This window comes from Sorghum bicolor, chromosome 10, assembly GCF_000003195.3.
Source record: "Sorghum bicolor cultivar BTx623 chromosome 10, Sorghum_bicolor_NCBIv3, whole genome shotgun sequence".
Taxonomy (NCBI): Eukaryota; Viridiplantae; Streptophyta; class Magnoliopsida; order Poales; family Poaceae; genus Sorghum; species Sorghum bicolor.
In genome coordinates this window covers 36,411,358-36,433,311 of record NC_012879.2, presented here as the reverse complement: position 1 = coordinate 36,433,311, position 21,954 = coordinate 36,411,358, and the positions used below count along the sequence as shown (strand labels likewise).

The 21,954-nt window shown below is 43.7% G+C and overlaps 2 protein-coding genes across 2 annotated transcripts; both read left to right on the top strand.

The window, feature by feature from the left end:
* Nucleotides 1,307-7,022, top strand: LOC110431140. Its single transcript, XM_021449849.1, has 6 exons — nucleotides 1,307-1,353; nucleotides 1,722-1,910; nucleotides 2,023-2,119; nucleotides 2,232-2,303; nucleotides 3,342-4,082; nucleotides 5,453-7,022. Exons 1-6 carry the CDS (start codon nucleotides 1,307-1,309, stop codon nucleotides 6,497-6,499), a joined length of 2,193 nt encoding a protein of 730 aa, XP_021305524.1. The 3' UTR covers nucleotides 6,500-7,022.
* On the top strand, nucleotides 7,645-11,284 carry LOC110431139 (uncharacterized mitochondrial protein AtMg00810-like). The gene is made up of 3 exons (XM_021449848.1): nucleotides 7,645-8,055; nucleotides 8,168-8,230; nucleotides 11,219-11,284. The coding sequence occupies exons 1-3, from the start codon at nucleotides 7,645-7,647 to the stop codon at nucleotides 11,282-11,284; spliced, it is 540 nt and encodes a 179-aa protein (XP_021305523.1).

Sequence of the window (21,954 nt, the reverse complement as noted above, 5' to 3'; positions counted from 1 at the left end):
ATGGGATCTTAAGTACTCTCTTCACAACTTGTACTCCGAAGGTAAACATTTATGTCTTATAGTCATATCTCATGAACAAATTTTCCATAGAATGTCTATTATTCGTAATTGTTCAAGGTCCATCTTGACTACCAACTTTTTGACTTATAGAACTCGAAGACATGGTAACTTAGCATGGATATGCCACCTCAGGTTGGAGTGGACCACCTTGCTACTCGATACTTTTCCCTGATGGTGCGGTTAAGAAAATTTTCTATGGGGTAGCATAGATCACTCCTTTGTGTGCTCATAACCATCCATTACGAAGAACCAAAGGAATATCGAGTGATTCTAGCATAGTGAGGTTTTCAGTGAAGTTTTCCATTAATATAATTTCGCTGCACTTTACTTACGAGCTTTCCTTTTACACTTCCTTCGTTGTGGATTCTGATTTGATTCAATGTCAACTTGCCCTTAAATATTATTATTTAGATAATACTCCACTTTGTCATACTTGTAACATCTTTCTTCAAAGTCAACATGATCATACGCTTCTCACATATCCATGAGAGGTGTTATATTGGGCTCCTGACCCATGGGACACTACACTCCCTGTCATCGAGTGACCAACGTCAGTAACACGGCAAGGATAGTTGATCATAACCATAGAATATCTCGGGACGACAATTATCACTTCAAGATAGTTTGAAAATGCATCATCCATGATATCAAGGTACTACCCCCCTTAAGACGAGGTTGATTGGGGACCACTAGGGACTAGTTCTCCTATCCTTTTGCGAACACATGGTTTTTACATAACCATTGTGGAGTACCCTTGTTTTGTGATGAGCGATTGTCAACATGCCAACATTTTGGTGGGTTGTTGGTTCGGTGGTTCTACTAATATCCTGGCACAGGGTTATGTGTCGAAACGGTGTCTTTTGGCTTCATGATGTTCAGCTGTGGAGCTCGGAGGCGGTGGTCAACGGTGAGGTGAAGGTCAAGTAGAGACGTGCCGTGCCGATGGACCTGGAGCGGTGAAGGGCGGACATGAGGCTTGGACTGACGGACCAGGAGGCCGGGTGACCGGCTGTAGTGGCTGACATCTAGGACATCGACAAGAGCAAGTGTACATGGGAGTGATCGTGTTGACCAAGTCAAGACGGCGGACGCGAGTCGACCGAGGCTCAGAAGGACTTAGCGGGTCGGCCGGTCGAAGACGGTGGTGACACATGTTGAGTGGCGGGGAAGCGTATGGAGTACGCTACTCGCGGCGGTTTCGTGGGTTTGGGCCTCAAAACCCAGGCGGAGGTCCCGATGCGGACGGATGGCACGTGGCGGCATCGGTGAGATCGCTTCGGAGCAAGGCTACCGGTGAGGAGGCGCGGTGGCCGTCGGATCTAGGTCATGTCGAGTTGGACTAGAATGCCCCTAGGGCTAGCTAGTTCACTCAAAAATATCTAGGGATATTTGGGAAAATGTAATATACCTGATAAATAAACCAAGGAAGTTCCCCATCTCGTCTAACTCTCTCCACCTACTGCTCTCTCCCTCTCTCCCGTAGCGCTCTCTCTGTAGGGTTAGTTTTTCTTTTTCCTAGAGTTTAGGATCATTCCAGGCAATGATTTTTGGGAAATAGCTTCTTGTTAGGTTAAATTGCATCTGTGCAAAATCTGAGATCAAAAGCTTTTGTCTTGAGTGAGATCCATTCCTTTTTGTGGGCGTCTGTTTTTTCTGTGCAGTTCGCGATGGGTAGAGGCAGCAGTGCTACCAGCGCCGGTGCTCTTGCACTGCACGTGCTCATCTGAGCAGCACTTGCACCTGGACACCAGTGTCCCCTTCACGAGCAAAGATGCCGAGCATCAGCCTAGCGCTTCAGCGCCGAGGGCTCCTCTGAGTGCATCTGCGCCGTGCGGCCTGGCACCAACCCAGTGCGCAATCTGAAGCCCGAAGAGTCCAGGTCCGTAGGTGCGCTGTTAGTGCGTGTCAATCTTCTACCAGTGCTGTGCGATTAGCGTTCTTGAGTGGTGGATCGGACTTCAGGGTCAGCCAATCTACTTTCTCAGCTGCCTGTTTCGATTTTATTACTCTGTGCAAGATTGTCTCCTTGTTCTCGGTGCTGTGGCTAGGTCTGGCCCGAGTAGCTTTGCTTTGATTCCTAGTTATTTCATCGTGGAGGACAGTAGTAGAAGTAGCACCTCACGTATTTTGTTTTTGGAGTTGTCTTTTTTATTTTTGATTTCTCTCAACAGGAGTTCAGCGCCTCCATCTGCTTGCTAGCAGCCAGTCAAGAGCAGGAGCAGAAATCTGTGTCGTGGATCTTGGTTTTTGGAGATGTCTCATTAAAGCAATAGTGTTTGATTTTTTTTTTAATTCTCTCTCAAGCAAATCCTTGCTCTCGGTTTGGGTAAAGAATTCTTTGCGTGCTTTGCTTTGAGCAGCGTTTTGCTCCTGGCCGTGAGTGGCCATCCAGGTTCAGAGCTTGTTTCCTGCCTTCAGTCTTGTGTTCTTCAGGCTTGAATTTTATGTGTGTTTTTCCAGCCATCATTTATTGTTTTGTGCGTAGTTTAATTGTTTTTCTCCGTTTTGAGTCTCGTCTGTTGCGTTGGGCTCCTACCGTTGTGAGACTTTTTATCTAAGTGCTCTTGTCACCAGTTGGCTTGAGTAATTAGTTTTGAGTACTCACTTGTGTTTGGCGGTGCTTTGGGACAGTGGCCAAATATTTTTGAGAGAAAATTTGAGGCTCCCATTCACCCCCCTCTGGTCGCCGTTTTCGGTCCTTCAATTGGTATCAAAGCCGGTTAAGGATCATTCTACCTTAATCGGTCCGTGATCCACGAAGGCGACATGGAGCGTGGTTCCGGTAAACCACTGTTCTTCGATGGAACAAACTATCCCTATTGGAAAATACGCATGTCTGCCCATCTCTAGGGTATTGATGGCTTGTTTGGGAAATTTGCGAGGATGCTACTTTCGTTGTGCTTGAACCCCGTGCTCGAACCACGCAAGATCAAAAAGATCGGCACAACGCAAATAGCAGAGCAAGATCTGTTCTTTTCTCGAGTCTTTCGCTTCCTGAGTTCGAGCGTGTCTCTGATTGTGCTACTACTTGAGAGATCTGGGTGAGGCTTCAGAGCTATCACGAGGGTACAGCCCATGTCAAAACCAGACTCTATGAGACGTACAAAAGAGAGTACGAGAACTTTACTCAGCTTGATGGCGAGTCCATCGATGCCATGTTTTCTCCTTTTAAGACGATCATTAACAAGATGCAAGCAAACAAGGCACAGCTACCTTATGACGATCATGAGAGGGCTCTCAAGCTTCTATATGCCCTAGATCGGAAGGTATGGGATGTGTAGGTGTCCGCCATCATCGAGTCTTCAAACTACGACACCATCACTGTGGACGAGCTGTTCAGCAAGCTCAAGTCCACCGAGATCGACTACCAGACTCAAGACAAGTTCAAGAATCCCTCTGCACCGACTATGGCTTTAGTCTCAGGTAACAGTTCAAGTTCTTCAGCTAACCCTTCACAGATGTCGTTTGCCTTGTCTTCTTTTGTGTCTGCTTCAAAGGAGCAGTTGGAGACCCTTGGGGATGACGAGCTGGCGTTGATCATCAGCCGGTTCTCGCGGTTCCACAACAACCGCTTGAACCGCCGCCGGGGCGGTGATCAAAAGGTGGGCTGCTACAACTGTGGAGATCTCGACCACTTCGTCGCCCACTGCCCCAAGAAGAACAAGCACTCCTCCGACAAGTACGACTCCGGCAAGCGCAAGGACAAGCATGACTACACCTCCAAGAAGTACAAGTCAAAGAAGGGCTTCGATAAGGAGGCGCTCAAGAAGATGTACCGCAAGAAAGCCAAGGCGCAAGAGCGTGCCTTCCTTGCTTCCCTCAGCGACCTCGACAATGACTCCGGCGATGACCGCTCCTCTTCTCCCTCGAGTGACGATGAGTCCGAGAGGAAGATGGAGGAGAAGCTGACCGGTCTTTGCTTCGTCGCCGACTCCACTCACGGAGGCTTCTGCACCATGGCGATTGATGAAGAGGTGAAGGCCAGCAAGGATGAGGTCTCCTTCGACGACGACACCTCCGAGGTACCTCCTTCTGTCGATGACCTTGTCGCTGAGCTTGACAGCATGAATATCAGCTTGATTAGTCAAGATAAATTGCTTAAGCGTGCTGCCCGTGAGAGGAAAGAGTTTAAGGACAAGCTAGAGTTGGCGCTTAAGGAGCTTGAGGTTGCTAAGGAGTGTGCTGTGGTTGTTTCAGATGAAGTAGAATGCGATGAGTGTGCTGTTCATATCTCTAACTTCTCTGAATTGCAATCTAAGTATGCTACTTTACTTGATGAGTATGGTGAGCTGAAGGCTAGGCCTGTCTTGTTGGGTGCGTGCAAGTCCTGCTCAGGCTTGCAATCTGAGCTGGCAGAGAAGAATGCCAAGATCTCTATTCTTGAGAAGGCCATTTCAGATAGCACTATTGCTAAGTGTGCACGTTGTGAGAGTTTGGTGCTATAGCTTGAGTCTTGCAGGCATGATAAGATGAGATCTGAGGAAGACAACACATACCTTCGGTCCATCTTGAGCTGGGTGTCTAGCTGTGAGCCACAGTTGGGCATGATGATGAGCCAGTTCAGGCGGGGAACTTGCACATCGGGTGTAGGCTTTGCTATAGGTGGGAAGGGTGAAAATCTTTATGGCAAGGTTGGTGAGTTTAGTGGTTTGAGCCCAAGTGAGAAACCATCCACTACTCCCAAGTTGATCAAATTCACTCCACCCGAGCCTTCCAAACCCACTGTCAAAGATGGAGTGTTTGAAGAACCTCCAAAATCCCCACCTCAGAAACAAGTGTGGACTCCAAAACCTAACCATCTCAAGAACCCACTTGACACTCTACCAAACATCTCTGAGGATCCACTTCCTAAAGCCAAAATGCCACCAAGAGTGAACCATACCCACAAGAGAGTAAACCAACAACCACCCAAGAGAGAGGTAAGGTATCACTATGATTATTGCCATAGGGATGGTCACCTTGTTGAGTTTTGCTTTAGGACGAAGAGAGATGAGCGGCGGGAGTACGAGTTGAACAACCGGAACATGTACCGCCCACCCCATGGCGTACATGTGCCGCCTGTTCAGAGGCGCAGTGCTAGGCCTAGAGGTGTAATGCCTCAAGGTGCTAGGCCTCAGCATGTGAGACCACGTGTTGGTCATGCCCGACGTGGTTCAGGTTATGATCAATATGACTTTGAACCTCGTGGCGGTGGCTTTGCTTCTCAGTCCCACAGCTCTAGCGGACCACGTTTTCCCTTTCGTGGTGATCGCTTTCCTCAAATGGGACATGACATGCTTGGTGTTTTTCCTAACACTTTTCCAGGGCAAATGACCCAACACTGGTATCCTTCACAGTTTACTAACCCCAGTGTTGCGCCATTTGCTCACCCCATGTCTTTCTATTGATGCAGATCGGAGGCCTGGAGAACACGTGGCTTGTTGATTCCAGTTGTTCGCGCCACATGACCGGAAGTTCAAAATGGTTCTCCAACCTCAACCCCGTGCAATGTAAGGAGTACATCACATTCGGGGACAATAGCAAAGGTAAGGTGCTTTCTCATGGGACCATTCGGGTCAATGAGAATTTTGTATTGAAGGATGTTGCTTTGGTTTCGAATCTGCATTTCAATTTGCTTTTGGTTTCGCAACTCCTTCAGGATGGTTTTGAGGTGCGCTTTAAGACTGGTTTGTCTCGAGTTCTTGATTCTCAGGGAAATCTTGTTTGTCAGATTGTCCCTTTTGGTCGTGTCTTTCGAGCTGATTTTTCTCACGCTTTTGGCTCTTCTCGTTGTCTTGTGGCCGGATCCTCCTCTGATCTTTGGAAGTGGCATAGGAGACTTGGTCATTTGAGCTTTGACTTACTAGCTAGGTTGAGCTCACTTGACATAATCCGAGGATTGCCCAAGTTGAAATTTGAGAAGGATTTGGTTTGTCACCCTTGTCGTCACGGGAAGATGGTTGCTGCTTCTCACCCTCCTGTGACTCAGGTCATGACCAAGGGACCCGGTGAGCTACTTCATATGGACATAGTTGGTCTGGCTTGGGTTCGGTCAGAGGGAGGGAAGTGGTATGTTCTAGTGATCGTGGATGATTTTTCTCGCTACTCTTGGGTGTTTTTCATGCAGGGTAAGGATGAGGCTTTTTCTCATGTTCGAGATTTGATTCTTCGGTTACAAACTGAGTTGCCTAAGAATGCCATGAGAGCTATACGCAGTGATAATGGCACAGAATTCAAAAACACTCAGTTTGATACCTTCTGTGTTTCTTTGGGTCTCGAGCACCAGTTTTCCTCTCCTTATGTTCCCCAGCAAAATTGTGTTGTTGAGCGTAAAAATCGGACCCTTGTTGAGATGGCCAGGACGATGCTCGATGAGCATAGGACTCCTAGGAGATATTGGCTGAGGCGATCAACACCGCCTGTCATGTCTCCAATCGCATTTTTCTTCGAGCCTTCTTGAAAAAGACTTCTTATGAGTTGCGATTTGGTAGACTACCCAAGGTAAGTCACTTCAGGGTGTTTGGCTGCAAGTGTTTCATCTTGAAGCAAGGTAATTTGGACAAATTTGAGTCCAGGTCCTCCGAAGGTATTTTTCTTGGTTATGCTTCTCATTCTCATGCATATCGTGTACTTAACCTTGAAACTAACCGAGTCGCGGAGACCTGTGAGGTCACATTCGATGAGACTATGCCTTGTTCTTCTCCTGTCTTTGAATGTGCAGGTGATCAGGAGATTGGTGAGAGCATCTTTGTTGAGGACGATGCAGAAGATGCTGATTGGGGTGATCCCGAGCCGACACCACTGGCTGCCCCTCTCGCGTCTTCGACGACTACTTCGGCTGACGGCCCCGATCCTTCTTCTTCCACTACTTGGGGTCCGATCGAGCAGCCTCCTCAGCCTACACCGGCTGTCCCTGAGGAGGCCCCAGCTGCAGTTGAGGGGGAGGCGACTTCTTCAAGGGAAGCACCTCGACACATTCAGCGTAGCCATCCACCTCAGACCATGATTGGTGAAATTGACCAGCGAGTCACGCGGTCCACATCATATCACATCTCACACTTCGCTCATTCTGCTTTTGTTGCTTCTTTTGAGCCTCGAGATGTTGGACACACACTATCTAATTTTGATTGGGTTAATGCTATGCATGAGGAGCTATAAAATTTTGAGAGAAACAAGGTTTGGGTTTTAGTACCACTTCCACCAGATTGCCATCCCATAGGTACCAAGTGGGTTTTCAAAAACAAACAGAGTGAAGATGGGGTGGTAGTGAGGAACAAGGCTAGGTTGGTAGCTCAGGGTTTTTGTCAAAAAGAGGGGATAGAGTATGAGGAAACCTTTGCCCCTGTTGCCCGTCTAGAAGCCATTAGGATCCTTTTAGCTTTTGCAGCTTCAAAAGGGTTCAAGCTGTATCAGATGGATGTGAAGAGTGCTTTCTTGAATGGGTATATAGAGCAAGAGGTTTATGTGAGACAACCCCCTAGCTTTGAAAATCCTAAGTTTCCTAACCATGTTTTTAAACTCCACAAAGCCTTGTATGATCTAAAACAAGCCCCGAGAGCCTGGTATGAGCGTTTGAAAGCCTTCTTGCTTGCAAAGGATTTTAAAATGGGTTCTGTTGATAAAACTTTGTTTCTCCTCAAGCAAGGCACTGACACTCTTTTGGTTCAGATATACGTGGATGATATCATTTTCGGTGGCTCTTCTCATGCACTTGTTGGCAAGTTTGCAGAAACTATGAGCAGGGAATTTGAGATGAGCATGATGGGCGAGTTGACGTTCTTTCTTGGTTTGCAAATCAAGCAAACTAGAGAAGGGACATTTGTGCACCAAGGCAAGTACACCAAGGACGTACTCAAGAAAATTGATATGGGCGAGGCCAAGCCTCTCTCGACGCCCATGTCGACCACGACGGCCCTGGATGCAGATGAAGAAGAAGTTGTGGACCAGAAGGAGTACCGAAGCATGATCGCGTCGCTATTGTACCTGACGGCGACAAGACCGGACATCCAGTTCGCGGTCTGCTTGTGTGCGCGCTTTCAGTGTTCGCCGCGCACATCTCATCGTCAAGCCATCAAGCGGATCTTGAGGTACCTTCGTTTCACACCTGAGTTTGGTCTTTGGTTTTCAGCTTCCTCCTCTCTTTCTCTTTGCGGCTATTCTGATGCAGATTATGCCGGCTGCCGTGTTGAGCGTAAGTCCACGTCGGGGACTTGCCAGTTTCTTGGGACATCTCTTGTGTCTTGGTCCTCTCGCAAGCAATCCTCAGTTGCCCAATCCACCACAGAAGCCGAGTATGTTGCTGCTGCTGCTTGCTGCTCCCAGTTGCTTTGGATGATAGCTACTTTGAGAGATTTTGGGTTAGAGTTTAGGCGAGTGCCTCTACTTTGTGATAGCACCAGTGCTATAAGCGTTGCTAAAAACCCAGTTCTCCACTCAAAAACCAAGCATATAGATGTCCGCTTTCACTTCCTACATGACCACTATGAGAAAGGAGATATTGACCTACACCATGTTGATACCCAAAATCAGCTTGCAGACATCTTTACCAAACCCCTTGACCAAGCCCAGTTTGCTCGCTTGCGAGGGGAGCTTGGAGTTTGTTTCCCTTTTTAGTTGAGGGGAACTTTGGTTTTTTTTGTACACTAGTTTTGTTTTCTTTTAGTTTCACTTTTATTTTATTTTTGTATCATATTGCATTGCATTTCATCTCATCATGTATATTAGAGCATTTTGAGCTTCATGATTATAGTTGTTAGATTGAGATTATGCTCTTTGTGATATGTCTTGTATATACATGATGGTGCTTGTCGCTTAGGCTCCTTTTGATCACTTGATGCATGTTATGAGCTAAGCATGTTTTATAACTTGTGAACTTGACATAAACTTGTTGAAACCTGAAAATTGTTCAGAATTGTGATTGGCAACTAGCATGTGTAGGATGTGTTGAGATCACTTGAGCTATCATTTATATGCTAGGTTGCTATGTCTCATGCTTTGAGTTATACACTTGCTTGGGCAACTTGTAAATTCTTGTGCTAAAAACTGAAAATCAAGCTAAGTGAAAAGAAAAGATCGAGATGGGTCTGTACTGTCCTACGTCAAGGTATCAAGACTGCTTCCAATTGCACTTATGGATGAACTTGAGCCTTGTAGTGGATGCCGAGATCATTGTCTTAAGCTTGCGATTGTCACTGACATAGGCTTGGCATGGTCAATAAGTTGGTTTGACGGTACAGATAACCTCTCGCACTCACACATGTTTGACTAAACCTTGTGATATGTTGCAAACTCCGATAAAATGAAAATTTCATGAAAACACAAGTCTAAAGTTAGTCTTTGACATGATGTATGAACGCTGCTTGGGGTAGTTCACCTTGTATACACTTGTTAGCACTAGGTTGATTTCCTGCTTATACCTGCTATGTGCTACTTTCAGTGGTGAACTCCTCCTTAAAATTGCTTAAAATTGATCAAAAATGCTTAAATGTCATATTTCGTTTCACTTGATCAGTTTGAGCATTTGCTAGCACTTGTACTTATTGCTATACACACATGACAGCACCACCTAGAGCATCTTTTCAATCTGATTGCTATACTCCTGAAGCTTTTATATATGTGCATTTTTTGCATTCATAGCATGTTTTGAGGGGGAGTTGCACTCCTTGGAAAAATCTTGATAAGTGCATGTGTCAACAAGGGGGAGAATGTTACACACAAAAAGAGAGACATGCATTCATTTGAGAGAGATTGCATTTGCTCAGGGGGAGTTGAATTTGAGTTGCTTTTGCTAGATGTGTTGAGCCTTTGCCTCTTCTGGAGGGTCTAGTTGTTTTCTAGCTTTTCATGTTTTGCTAGCGGTGTTGAGCCTGTTTGCCTCTCCTTGAGGGCTAGCTGTGTTTTACTTGGTTGTGTCGAGCTGTTGCCCATGTCTTTGGGGACCAAGTTGTTGGCTTTGCTTTACTCACTGTGAATGACCTGTTTCGATCTTACACTTGAGTTGGTTTTCTCTGGCTTTGTGTTGGTGTTGACAATGCACTCATCAAGGGGGAGATTGCGAACACATGGTTTTTACATAACCATTGTGGAGTACCCTTGTTGTGTGATGAGCGATTGTCAACATGCCAACATTTTGGTGGGTTGTTGGTTCGGTGGTTCTACTAATATCCTGGCACAGGGTTATGTGTCGAAACGGTGTCTTTTGGCTTCATGATGTTCAGCTGTGGAGCTCGGAGGCGGTGGTCGACGGTGAGGTGAAGGTCAAGTAGAGACGTGCCGTGCCGATGGACCTGGAGCGGTGAAGGGCGGACGTGAGGCTTGGACTGACGGACCAGGAGGCCGGGTGACCGGCTGTAGTGGCTGACATCTGGGACATCGACAAGAGCAAGTGTACATGGGAGGGATCGTGTTGACCAAGTCAAGACGGCGGACGCGAGTCGAGCGAGGCTCAGGAGAACTTAGCGGGTCGGCCGGTCGAAGACGGTGCTGACACGTGTCGAGTGGCGGGGAAGCATATGGAGTACGCTACTCGCGGTGGGTTTCGCGGGTTTGGGCCTCAAAACCCGGGCGGAGGTCCCGATGCGGACGGATGGCACGTGGCGGCATCGGTGAGATCGCTTCGGAGCGAGGCTACCGGTGAGGAGGCGCGGTGGCCGTCGGATCTAGGTCATGTCGAGTTGGACTAGAATGCCCCTGGGGCTAGCTACTTCGCACAAAAATATCTAGGCACATTTGAGGAATATGTAATATGTCTGATAAATAAACCGGAGGAGTTTCCCACCTCCTCCAACTCTCTCCACCTACTGCTCTCTCCCTCTCTCCCGTAGCGCTCTCTCTCTGTAGGGTTAGTTTTTCTTTTTTAGAATTTCTCAAGAGAGAGTGCCATGAACTGAATTTTCTGTTGAGATTTGGTATGGGAATGGAGGCCCAAATCCTTCATTTGTCCTCCGGGATTCAACATACTTTGCTGTGATTTTCGAGTATCAGTGTGCTGTGTTCTTGTTCCCCTTTTTGTTCATGGGTTCGATTTCGATTTCCTAGAGTTTAGGATCATTCCAGGCAATGATTTTTGGGAAATAGCTTCTTGTTAGGTTAAATTGCATCTGTGCAAAATCTGAGATCAAAAGCTTTTGTTTTGAGTGAGATCCATTCCTTTTTGTGGGCGTCTGTTTTTTCTGTGCAGTTCGCGATGGGTAGAGGCAGCAGTGCTACCAGCGCCGGTGCTCTTGCACTGTACGTGCTCATCTGAGCAGCACTTGCACCTGGACACCTGTGTCCCCTTCACGAGCAAAGATGCCGAGCATCAGCCTAGCGCTTCAGCGCCGAGGGCTCCTCTGAGTGCATCTGCGTCGTGTAGCCTGGCACCAACCCAGTGCGCAATCTGAAGCCCGAAGAGTCCAGGTCCGTAGGTGCGCTGTTCGTGCGTGTCAATCTTCTACCAGTGCTGTGCGATTAGCGTTCTTAGTGGTGGATCAGACTTCAGGGTCAGCCAATCTACTTTCTCAGCTGCCTGTTTCGATTTTATTACTCTGTGCAAGATTGTCTCCTTGTTCTCGGTGCTGTGGCTAGGTCTGGCCCGAGTAGCTTTGCTTTGATTCCTAGTTATTTCATCGTGGAGGACAGTAGTAGAAGTAGCACCTCACGTATTTTGTTTTTGGAGTTGTCTTTTTTATTTTTGATTTCTCTCAACAGGAGTTCAGCGCCTCCATCTGCTTGCTAGCAGCCAGTCAAGAGCAGGAGCAGAAATCTGTGTCGTGGATCTTGGTTTTTGGAGATGTCTCATTAAAGCAATAGTGTTTGATTTTTTTTAATTCTCTCTCAAGCAAATCCTTGCTCTCGGTTTGGGTAAAGAATTATTTGCGTGCTTTGCTTTGAGCAGCATTTTGCTCCTGGCCGTGAGTGGCCATCCAGGTTCAGAGCTTGTTTCCTGCCTTCAGTCTTGTGTTCTTCAGGCTTGAATTTTATGTGTGTTTTTCCAGCCATCATTTATTGTTTTGTGCGTAGTTTAATTGTTTGTGCTCCGTTTTGAGTCTCGTCTGTTGCGTTGGGCTCCTACCGTTGTGAGGCTTTTTATCTAACTGCTCTTGTCACCAGTTGGCTTGAGTAATTAGTTTTGAGTACTCACTTGTGTTTGGCGGTGCTTTGGGACAGTGGCCAAATATTTTTGAGAGAAAATTTGAGGCTCCCATTCACCCCCCTGTCTGGTCGCCGTTTTCGGTCCTTCACCTTTTTGTACGCTACACATCATAGGCTTTTGCATTCGTTGTACCGAGTCTCTTGATCCAAGGTTAGTTTCATCACTAAGTCCCAATTATCGGTACCTTTATCACAATTAAGTTGTTTCACTCTCATATTGCATATGTAACTTTGTAGCCTTTGGTGTCATCTGATCCTCATACACAACTCTTAATCCATGAGTATCAGCAATGACATATACCTCCATTGATATTCTCTAAATGAGATGATATTCTTGAACCAAAACAAATTTACCCAGCGTTTGTGATCCTCACGTATGATCCAACACTAGCCAATCCTTTTCAGTGTAACTCCTTTAACTAGGCTACCCCCTTATGAAAAGTCAACTAGGGCACAAGAAGGTAGCTTGCATATTTTTCAGACAAGTTAACTAACATTGAGAACTTCTGACATTCCAAAGAACTTATGTGCAATGGAGCAAACTGGTATCCTGAAATTTTATCGTGATATGAAAAACACCAGCGTAGTAAAATGTACATAACTCTTATTCTGTGAATCCAATAGAGTTATACCTTATACCGTTAGAAAGCTTATGAAATTCACCACAACTTTCCTGTAGAAGACCTCCTTAGATTCTGTATTTGAGCTTAGGTAAAACAACCAAACATAATATCCTTCCTGATAATGTCTCAGCAAAGCTGCAGTAACTTCCAGAAATGATATCTCAAGCTAATTGACTCATCTGGAGATGATCCTTATATTTTTGAAAAGCTTAGGAAATCCTCTACAACTTTTGTATACAACGCTTTCCCAGATTCTGACTTTAACTTGGCCGAAAATAGGAAATACCAGATCTGTCCAGATCTTGAAACAGAACAGAAACATCCAAATGTAAATGTCATATCTCAGGTTCTACTTATCCGAATGAGTTCCAGATTATACTATTGAAAAGCTTAGAAAATTGTCTACAACTTTTCTTTAGAACACTCTTCCAAATTCTATAGCTATATTTGTCTCAAACAGTAAGCAACCAAAACTGATCCAGGTTCTTGACAGCACAGTTGTATCATCTTGTGATTTTTGTGACTTCTAAACCATAACAGCTATGAGGGTGATTCTTGCGGTCAGAGAAAGATCTTGAAGTCTAGTTGTTCCCAGGAAAATTTGACAAACTTTGCATGATCAGAACTTGAGATATACCAGCATTATGACAGACTGCTACAGAAATCAACAATGGAGGGAAACAGGATATAACCAAACCCAACTACTTATTTCATTACTCCTTATGCCTTAGGACTATAAACTAAATGATATTATGGAGAAGTCCCTCAAAATCATTGCACTCATTACAAAGATCCAAATCAAGAATAAACATAATAACAAACCAACTAAACATTGAAGGTTCACACTTCACTCAACTTGCGATACTATCGTTCTCTTCATATTAAGGGTAAAGATCCTAAAACTTATATTTCAAAGATGCAAGGAGGTGGTAATAAAAGGTTCTAATAGCATACCAAATCAAGGAGTGAAGGTGAGAACAAGTACTTTTAAAATAAGCAACAAGGTAGGGACAAATAGCAAGGATATGGATATAGTATGGATGAAAATACCAAGGTTTATAGAGCAAGGATTTTATGACAATTCCAAAACCTTAAGGCGACCACTTTCTAACTAGGCTTGCGTCCTACAGTCAGCATTGCTTTGATACCACTTTGTAATACCCGATTTTAAGGACAAAATCAGATATGCACCATATGTGAGTTTTAGAGACCAAATCTCACATATAGCTACAAATAAAGGGTAATATCAAAATACAATGCATAAGTTATATAACGTAATAATAAATTAGAGATAACTTTAAGCAGCAAACAGTGGATAGACAACTCCAACTTCGGGTATTAACTTCACTCTACAGGATCCAACTGACTGGTTGATCAAAAGCTCAATACTTCTCCTGAGGTGTGGGGGAAATAGCAAGAGTGAGTCCATGTCGAACTCAACAAGTATAGCAACTAGATTGTATAGCTCCCACAATCTCATGATCAATGTGACATAAATAATGTAGAGCATTAAATAATAAATAATGGGCATATTTAACACACAAGAATTATCATCGTCGATGCAAGAATCCCCAAAGCCGCTCTTGACCGTGAGCACGGCTAGTATACCAGTTCTAAACACTATGCAGAGGTTTACATCTTTACCCATGAGTCATGATTTACCCTTTCGCCCGAGGTGATCAGCCTCTTAACCTACTTCCAAGGAAGGTCGGCAGAGATCACTATGAAGCCTTTCAAAAGTTCGTCTAACATGTTAGGACCACGAGGTTTCCTTCGCAAGCAGATATAGATACCCCCTTCCGAATGGCACAATGGCGCGTAACCTATACACATAGGGACAGGGGCTCACACTATACCCGTGTCGGTTCAGCCCCTCTAGCGCCCTTTCGGGTAACCGCTAACAAGTTAGAAAAGGTCTTCATACTGAGCTAAAGTCAGAGCCATTATAGCCCTCATGGTTGCACTGTTGTTCCAGTTATCACTTACAGATAAATCATCAAGTGGCTAAAAGTCATTTTTATCATTTATTACTTAACATTAATCTAGTCACAGAATCATGGCCACAGAAATAAAATCCAAATGCTATACTTGCCTTGATCCATATGCTCTTGCTGATTTTGCTGGTCTTACTGGTTGTCCAAGGCTCTGACCTTAATCACTGAAGCACTCTGGTTCACCAAGAATTGCTCATCGTCTAATCTCGATCATCGATCACACAAACAATCGAAAAAACATACACGAAGCAAACAAGGCTACAATTAGAACAGTACACCAATCATATAAAAAGGTTTAAAAACTAATCACATTAGTATTTTATATTTAAATTACTGAGTTATAGGGCCTTTTATCATAAATCCGATTGCAAAAATGTTAATCAATTTAGCAGTTAATAAATTAATAAAATCATAATCACGTGACATGAGAAACATTATTACTAACGCGTAATTTACATCATTATGAAGCTAACGTAACTTGAATAGGATAAAACGAAGTTAAAACAGAGAAGATATGGCATAAACTAACTAGTGTATTTTCTTTGGATTTTTAGATTTATTTTTCTAAAGGAAAACGGCAACAAATTCATGTGACATCACCACGTGGTCACCATGACGTATCAAGCTAGCAACTAGGAATCGGCCACTGCTGCTGAAGGATGCAGCGACCTGCGTGCTCGCCTCGACTATGGCTTGCGGTTGGGCACAGCGTGACATTCCGGTGTGGGAGGTGATGTTGATGACGACAGCTGCTTCCAGGACACGAGGCTCGGCCGAGGCTCAGAAACGTAACGTCGGTACGGATGATGGACAGCGACTCCCGGGATGGCGGCCGGACTCAACTCTGCTCGGCAAGATCTGAAGTCAAGGCGGCGGGTTGCTATATTGTGCAGAGCAGCTATAGATGGAAAATAAATAGATGTGGCAGGGAGACTCCTGATTATATAGAAACGCTAGGTCGTGAGAATTGGGATTCGGTGGTTGGCTCCTTGGAAACAAAGTCCAAGTTGTCTCCAATTCGGGCACGGGAAAGCCAGACGCCCTGGCCGGTGGCCGAAGCAGCAAGCCAACGGAACAGGGAAGGCGACATTCATTTTCCTTGGTTTATTTCTCAAAATTGAATTTTCCAAAGCCTATTACAAATAAATTTGTTTAATCTTGTTTTGAGTTTTGAAACAAAAACAATCAGTACAAAATAAATGCAGCAGCATGTATGTACAACCAAGTTGCTAAATCCTTAGTATGGATTTTAATTTAGTGAAAATTATTATTTTCCTATATTTTTATGAGCACAAATATACCAAATTAAATCATTTTGGCTCTATTTCCAAGGGAGCAAATTTTAGGGTGTTACAGCTGGATAAATGGGGGTGCTCTCCCCCAAGCTGGATTTTGACGTAATTTCTTCTGATGTAGCTAGCAGGTGGTGGAGGTGTATTTGAATGTTGGCAGCACCCTGACAGCGATTGGAATGTCCTTCGTCTGCTAGTCTTCTTTGATCCTTGAATTCTGTAGAGCTCAAATAGACAACAAAGCTTTGTGGAACTACTTAAGTGTTAGCATAAATATCTAGCCTTTATCATGTTGAGCCTCCTCAATAAATGTTACTCTCTTTAGTAGGATCATAAATTTATTTTTATATTTTTATTTTTATAGGATAGGAATATATTAATTTTATTTTTACGCCACCATAGTGAATGTACTTATGGGTTTTATGCCATGAGCATACTCACATGGGGCTTACTATTTTTAACATTTTTATTTTCTTTTCGATATGTTATGAACCTGGTTAACTAAGCAAACTATTTTAAATAATTGAAGGTGTTCGGTGTTTTTAAGTCCTCCGAACGGGACTCTCTGTTTTCTTAGTCGTCCTGGGATTCGCTGAATGACATAGTCGGTGGTTCTGGCGGCGCCTCCTCTTCGTGTATAACAATCTTCTCTCTCCACACCTGACTTGGTGCTACGGTCTCCTCAGGACAGTTCTGTTTAAGCTGTATGTCTTCAGACCTTTCCACTTCTCCTTCGTAGTCTGCCCATCCATCCTTGATGATTTGCCTCCTCTGGTTTCGGTTGCGTCGTCTTCTTCTTGTCCTGACCTGCTTAGAGTCTTCAACTATATAGTTAAGGTCAGTAAAATAGCGGCATACCTTCTCAGAGGGGAAGTGCATGTGGACTTCTCCGGTTCCAATATAGATGATGGCTTTGATAGTGTTGAGGAACGGTCTTCCAAGGATGGTGGGTGGATCATACTCGTCTTCTCCCATGACAATGACCTGAAAATCATCTAGAGCTGAATCTATGTTGGTTGTAGGGGTATGGTTCCATGCAGGAGCTGATAAGTGACAGCGGCCATTATGTTGACATTAGATCCCGTCTCGTAGAGTGTCTTCTGAAAAGAGTATCCATTAATTGTGCACTCGATGCTTGGAACACCAAGGTCGTCCTTCTTGATCAAGAAAGGCGACTTGAGTCGACGATATTGACCTCCTCCGACAAGGATCTAATGTTTTAAGTCTTCTGGACAAGACTTCTCACCGTCTTCATTCTTTAGGTGCATCATTTGATTGGGTGTGGACCTTGACGTCTGCACCTCTTGATACGAAGTCTCCCATGTTCTTTGTTTGCCCAGCAGTTCAAAGTGCGGTGTTGGCAATATCCTGCTCAGTGTGTTTGTGCTCGTAGATCCAGGTCCTTCACTTGGTGGAGCCTGGGAGTTGTAAAACTCCTCCATGTTTTGTTTGAAGTGTACCTGCTCATAGAGACAAGGCAGAGATCAAGTGCATGGGCCCTGTTGGTGGAAAACACCAACAGAACCAAAAGTGTATTTGTTCTTCTCTAACCTTAAGCATAGTGAGCAAGACAGAGTTGACGGATCATGAGTGTAGTATTTGAAACATTTGTCAGATCAGATTGCTCAACCTAATGGAAAGATAATTTATCTATATTTATGTTTTGTTTATATCTTCCAAAGATTGAATGTGCAACATTTTAGCTTATATGATTAGGAGTGTGGGATCACGAAGGTAGTAATAAGAACAAAGATTAAAGGACTAAACATGTTGAATTAATTGGGTTGGTTAATTTGGAGTTACAAATCATACATGTTTGTCTCTCTATTTATGTGAACGCCAGAACCAAGGAGAAGCTTATAAAAGTGATAGTCAAGTACCTTAAGGTGTTACCTTACTTGAAGAGTGATGGTATAGTATCACCTTGTGGAAGCTTTCCTTTCTTAGCGGTTGTGCATCGTGTTTGTGGCACCTTCCATGGATTATCTGTTTGTGATGAATGAGCTATGTCCTTCTTGTGCAAATTGTTAAACTTCATGTGTCTTCTTTATCTCCATTGTGAGTTTGTATTTCAGGACTTCCCAAGTTGATATTGAAAGTTTTCCTGTAGGGGTTAGTCCGACAAAATATACCAATGCCTACTCAAACAATTTTTAGTTCAGTAACCAAACTAGACTCCATGTCTAATCAAATTAAGGAATGCTATTTAACCTAAGCACCACGCTTAATTTAAAAGCCAATAGAAGTACGTACAATACTTCCAAACTAACACTTACTAGGATAAACATAGGTAACATGATGGCTTTTATAGAGATCTACTTAAGTGGAGAAGTAGTGTGACTAGTATTTACCAAATCAAGCATGTCTCAAAGGTTGGGATAACCAACATAGCAACATGGTAAAAGATGTTTTTATGTGAAGTACTCCCCAAGCTTGAATTTTGCAAAATTCAAGTTTGGATGAATTTAATTCAATGTTGTGTGATGGTTGGTTGGACATACATTGTGCTTGTCATTCATCCGATCTTCTTGCTCCAATCCTGGAAAGGTTAGTGGCAAGAATACCCAAAGGAATATTTCTATAATTATCTTTATATGCTCAATACACAAGGCAATATTGAAAATAATTAGAAGTTCATGTTACGATCTGATAAGTGCTTGTTTTAGGACACTAAGCTTGTCCTTAGGAAACCATCAATTTATGTCGGCGAAGTGGTTTCCCTTCCAACACTGACCTATATCAAGATCAACTCAACGAGATCTGCAATAGTTATTACAGACATATGCATCGACAACCGCTCTTTTAAAGTTTTTATAAATATAAAGGAAGAGGGGGTTGGAGATCTTAAATGTGGTGATGTTGCAGAGACCAATAGATTGGGAGGATGTTTTATATGAGCAAGGACTGGGTGAGGTATTTATGAAATAACTTCCATGCTCACTGTTGTTTCTCTCATTCTCAAACTCCAAGGATGATTCTTCATAAATGCTTAAGATTCCTCTAGGATTGTCTCTCAAGATTGTTTTATCCATCCATTCAATGGTGATAGCACATGGATTTTTAATGCCCTCTAGCCATTGATGTTGCTCTTCTCGATCCTCCTTGTGGTCTTAGTGACTCTTATGCATGGGATGTCTAGAGAGATTCATAGGATCATCGGGAGGTTCAAGAGAAGGAGAAGAGTAGAAATTGTTAAGCTCAAGGATGGGTTGGATAGCCGGATCATGGGATTGAAATGTTAGGAAATTAGCTATTGAAACTTCCTTCCTTTGTTTGGGAGATGATTCCTTCTCTATCTCTAAGATTTTTCTATGAAGACTAGTGCAAGAAGGATGTCCACGAATGAAGACATACCTTCCTTTACAAATAGAAAAAGAAAGAAAGACTCTACCAAATGTTATATGATTAAGACCAATGTGAAAATATCGAGGAAAAACATGGTCTTGTAGGGCTAGGTCTAAACTAGAGATTATAGAAAGATCAAAAGATTCCCTAGGTGTAGCTAAAAGTTCATTATCTTCTTGATTAAAAGATAGGACCTCAGCTATAGAAAAGGGTTGGTTTTGACCTATTGCAATCAACTCCGGACACAGATCATAATTAGGGGCAGGACTTGTTGACTCCCATGGTCTATGGCTGGTCTCCGAAGGTGCAAAGAATTCAATAATAGGTATGGAATTTGAGTTATCCATAAAGATGAAAAAAGTAATTTGATAAAAGAATAAAAGTATAAAAGTATAATACAAGATAATAGCAAGACTTAAAGTTATCTCAGCAAACCGTCTTTCTCCCCGACAACGGTGCCAGAAATGCTTGTTGATATTTGGTAACGCTATGAGAAAATGATCCGCAAGCGCATGGATATCGGTGAGCATTTCACCCGGAAGGTTATCCAGAGTATCGTATTTATATTTTTACCACTGGGAGAAAGCGTGCATATGACTAACCAAATCTATTGCTACTACCCTTTAGGCTACAAAGAATGTTTCTCGATGTGAGCGATGTATAGAGAAGACTACAACCGTAGTCTCGTTCTAACCTTGGTAAGGATGATCTAGTGTTCTATTGGGGAAGCTTACAGAATCTAGACACCACAGAGGATGTTCGACCCGCACCTATAAACTCTACCCGTCCTGCTAACAAGATGTGGGCTGCAAAGGTAACTCAAAAATGTCATGTTCCTCGCTACTACCACGGTCCAGCTAGTCAGGGGATATCTATGTGTACCCTAGCCCAAACACCACGTTTACGCTAGCAATGATTACTCTATACTCAACCGAAAAAGATTAAAGTAAACTCATAAACCAAAGAACAATAAAATAATAACTTACTAGAATTAGAAGTCAAATTACTAAAGAATCCTAGGAGCAAGCTTCGGGTTAGGAGAACTTGATCCCGCAGGTACAACATCGGAGTAGACACCGACAGACCGGGCTTCCTCCTATCTACACCTCCACTCTATCTCTCTCAATCTAGTAGAAACTAGAAGATCTAATTCTACTTACATTGGATGCTAAGCCCTAAGTCTATTTAGAGGAGAGGTATTCCTTCGAGGGGTCCTCTCAACTCTATGATGAACATGTTCTCCTCCACAAGCCAGGGGGACTGCTTATATAGTCCCCTCAAGTGAATCTAGGCCGTCGGATCAAACCGACATTGATTGAACGGTTATCCTTGATCCTTTAGGTCGATGGAATTGATTGAACGGTTATCCTTGATCCTTTAGGTCGGTGGAGCGTAATCCCCGAAGAGAGTCCTGATTGGACTCTGGGACAGGGCGGGCGCCCTAGGGGGGAGGGCGGGCGCCCTGCCCCCGGGCCTGTTCGCCTTCCCATTCGTTCCCGTAGCTTCTGGGGTCCTCTAGAGGATAGAAAATTGTGCGGCACGTTAATATCTCTATGTAAACCCGACGTATGGGCCTTTCTTTTATATTTCCTGATAACCCCCTCCAAAAATAGATAAACACTAAAACTCGTGGAATTCTGTCAGATAAAACCCTAAGTCTGGATGTTGATTTCATTTGGATCCTTTTCTTTATTTATTTGATGATTATATTTGGTACTTAAGGACCGTCAACACACTCCTTGCACCAGTCAGAGATGAGCGTTGACCCGACACCCCCGCAAGCTCCGTCATCTTCATGTGGTTCACAAGTCAAGGTCCTCCTCAAGATAGGAGACCTTGGGCTAAAGACCCGCAGGGAAAACAAAGTTTACCAGCAGCTAAAGAACAAGGATTTCATTCACACCCCCACTCTTGATCCTATCTTGCTACAAGAAACAGGTATGGATACTGAAATTGACTTAATTTTCCAGATGGTGGGATGGAAAAAAAATTGGAACATAACTGAGCTGGGTTCCCGTCTTTCCACGCTTAAATTTCTTTGCACTTTGCAATATTATGAGGGGGGATGTAATACCCGGTTTTAAGGATAAAACCACATATGCACCATATGTGAGTCTTAGAAGTCAAATCTCACATATAGCTACTAATAAGGGGTAATATCAAAAAACAATGCATAAATATATAACGTACTTAGTATGAAAGAGATAACCTTTGTTAGCAAACTGTGGATAAATAACTCCAACTTCGGGTATTAACTTCACTCTACAGGATCCAACTGACTGGTTGATCACAAGCCTAACACTCCTCCTGAAGTATGGGGAAAATAGCAAGAGTGAGTCCATGTCGAACTCCACAAGTATAGCAACTAGATTGTATAGCTCCCACAATCTTATGACCAATATGACATAAATAATGTAAAGCATTAAAAAATAAATAATGGACATATTTAACACACAAGAATCATCATCGTCGATGCAAGAATCCCCAAGGCCGCTCTTGACCGTGAGCACGGCTAGTATACCAGTTTTT

Coding starts and splice junctions, on each gene's coding strand:
- LOC110431140 (XM_021449849.1), top strand. CDS start 1,307: ATGGCACGTGGCGGCATCGGTGAGATCGCTTCGGAGCAAGGCTACCG. Junction 2,120..2,231: donor TGTGGCTAGGTCTGGCCCGA/GTAGCTTTGCTT, acceptor TTCTCTCAACAG/GAGTTCAGCGCCTCCATCTG. Junction 2,304..3,341: donor AATCTGTGTCGTGGATCTTG/GTTTTTGGAGAT, acceptor TGGGATGTGTAG/GTGTCCGCCATCATCGAGTC.
- LOC110431139 (XM_021449848.1), top strand. CDS start 7,645: ATGGGTTCTGTTGATAAAACTTTGTTTCTCCTCAAGCAAGGCACTGAC. Junction 8,056..8,167: donor GACCGGACATCCAGTTCGCG/GTCTGCTTGTGT, acceptor TTTGGTTTTCAG/CTTCCTCCTCTCTTTCTCTT. Junction 8,231..11,218: donor TGCCGGCTGCCGTGTTGAGC/GTAAGTCCACGT, acceptor TTTTCTGTGCAG/TTCGCGATGGGTAGAGGCAG.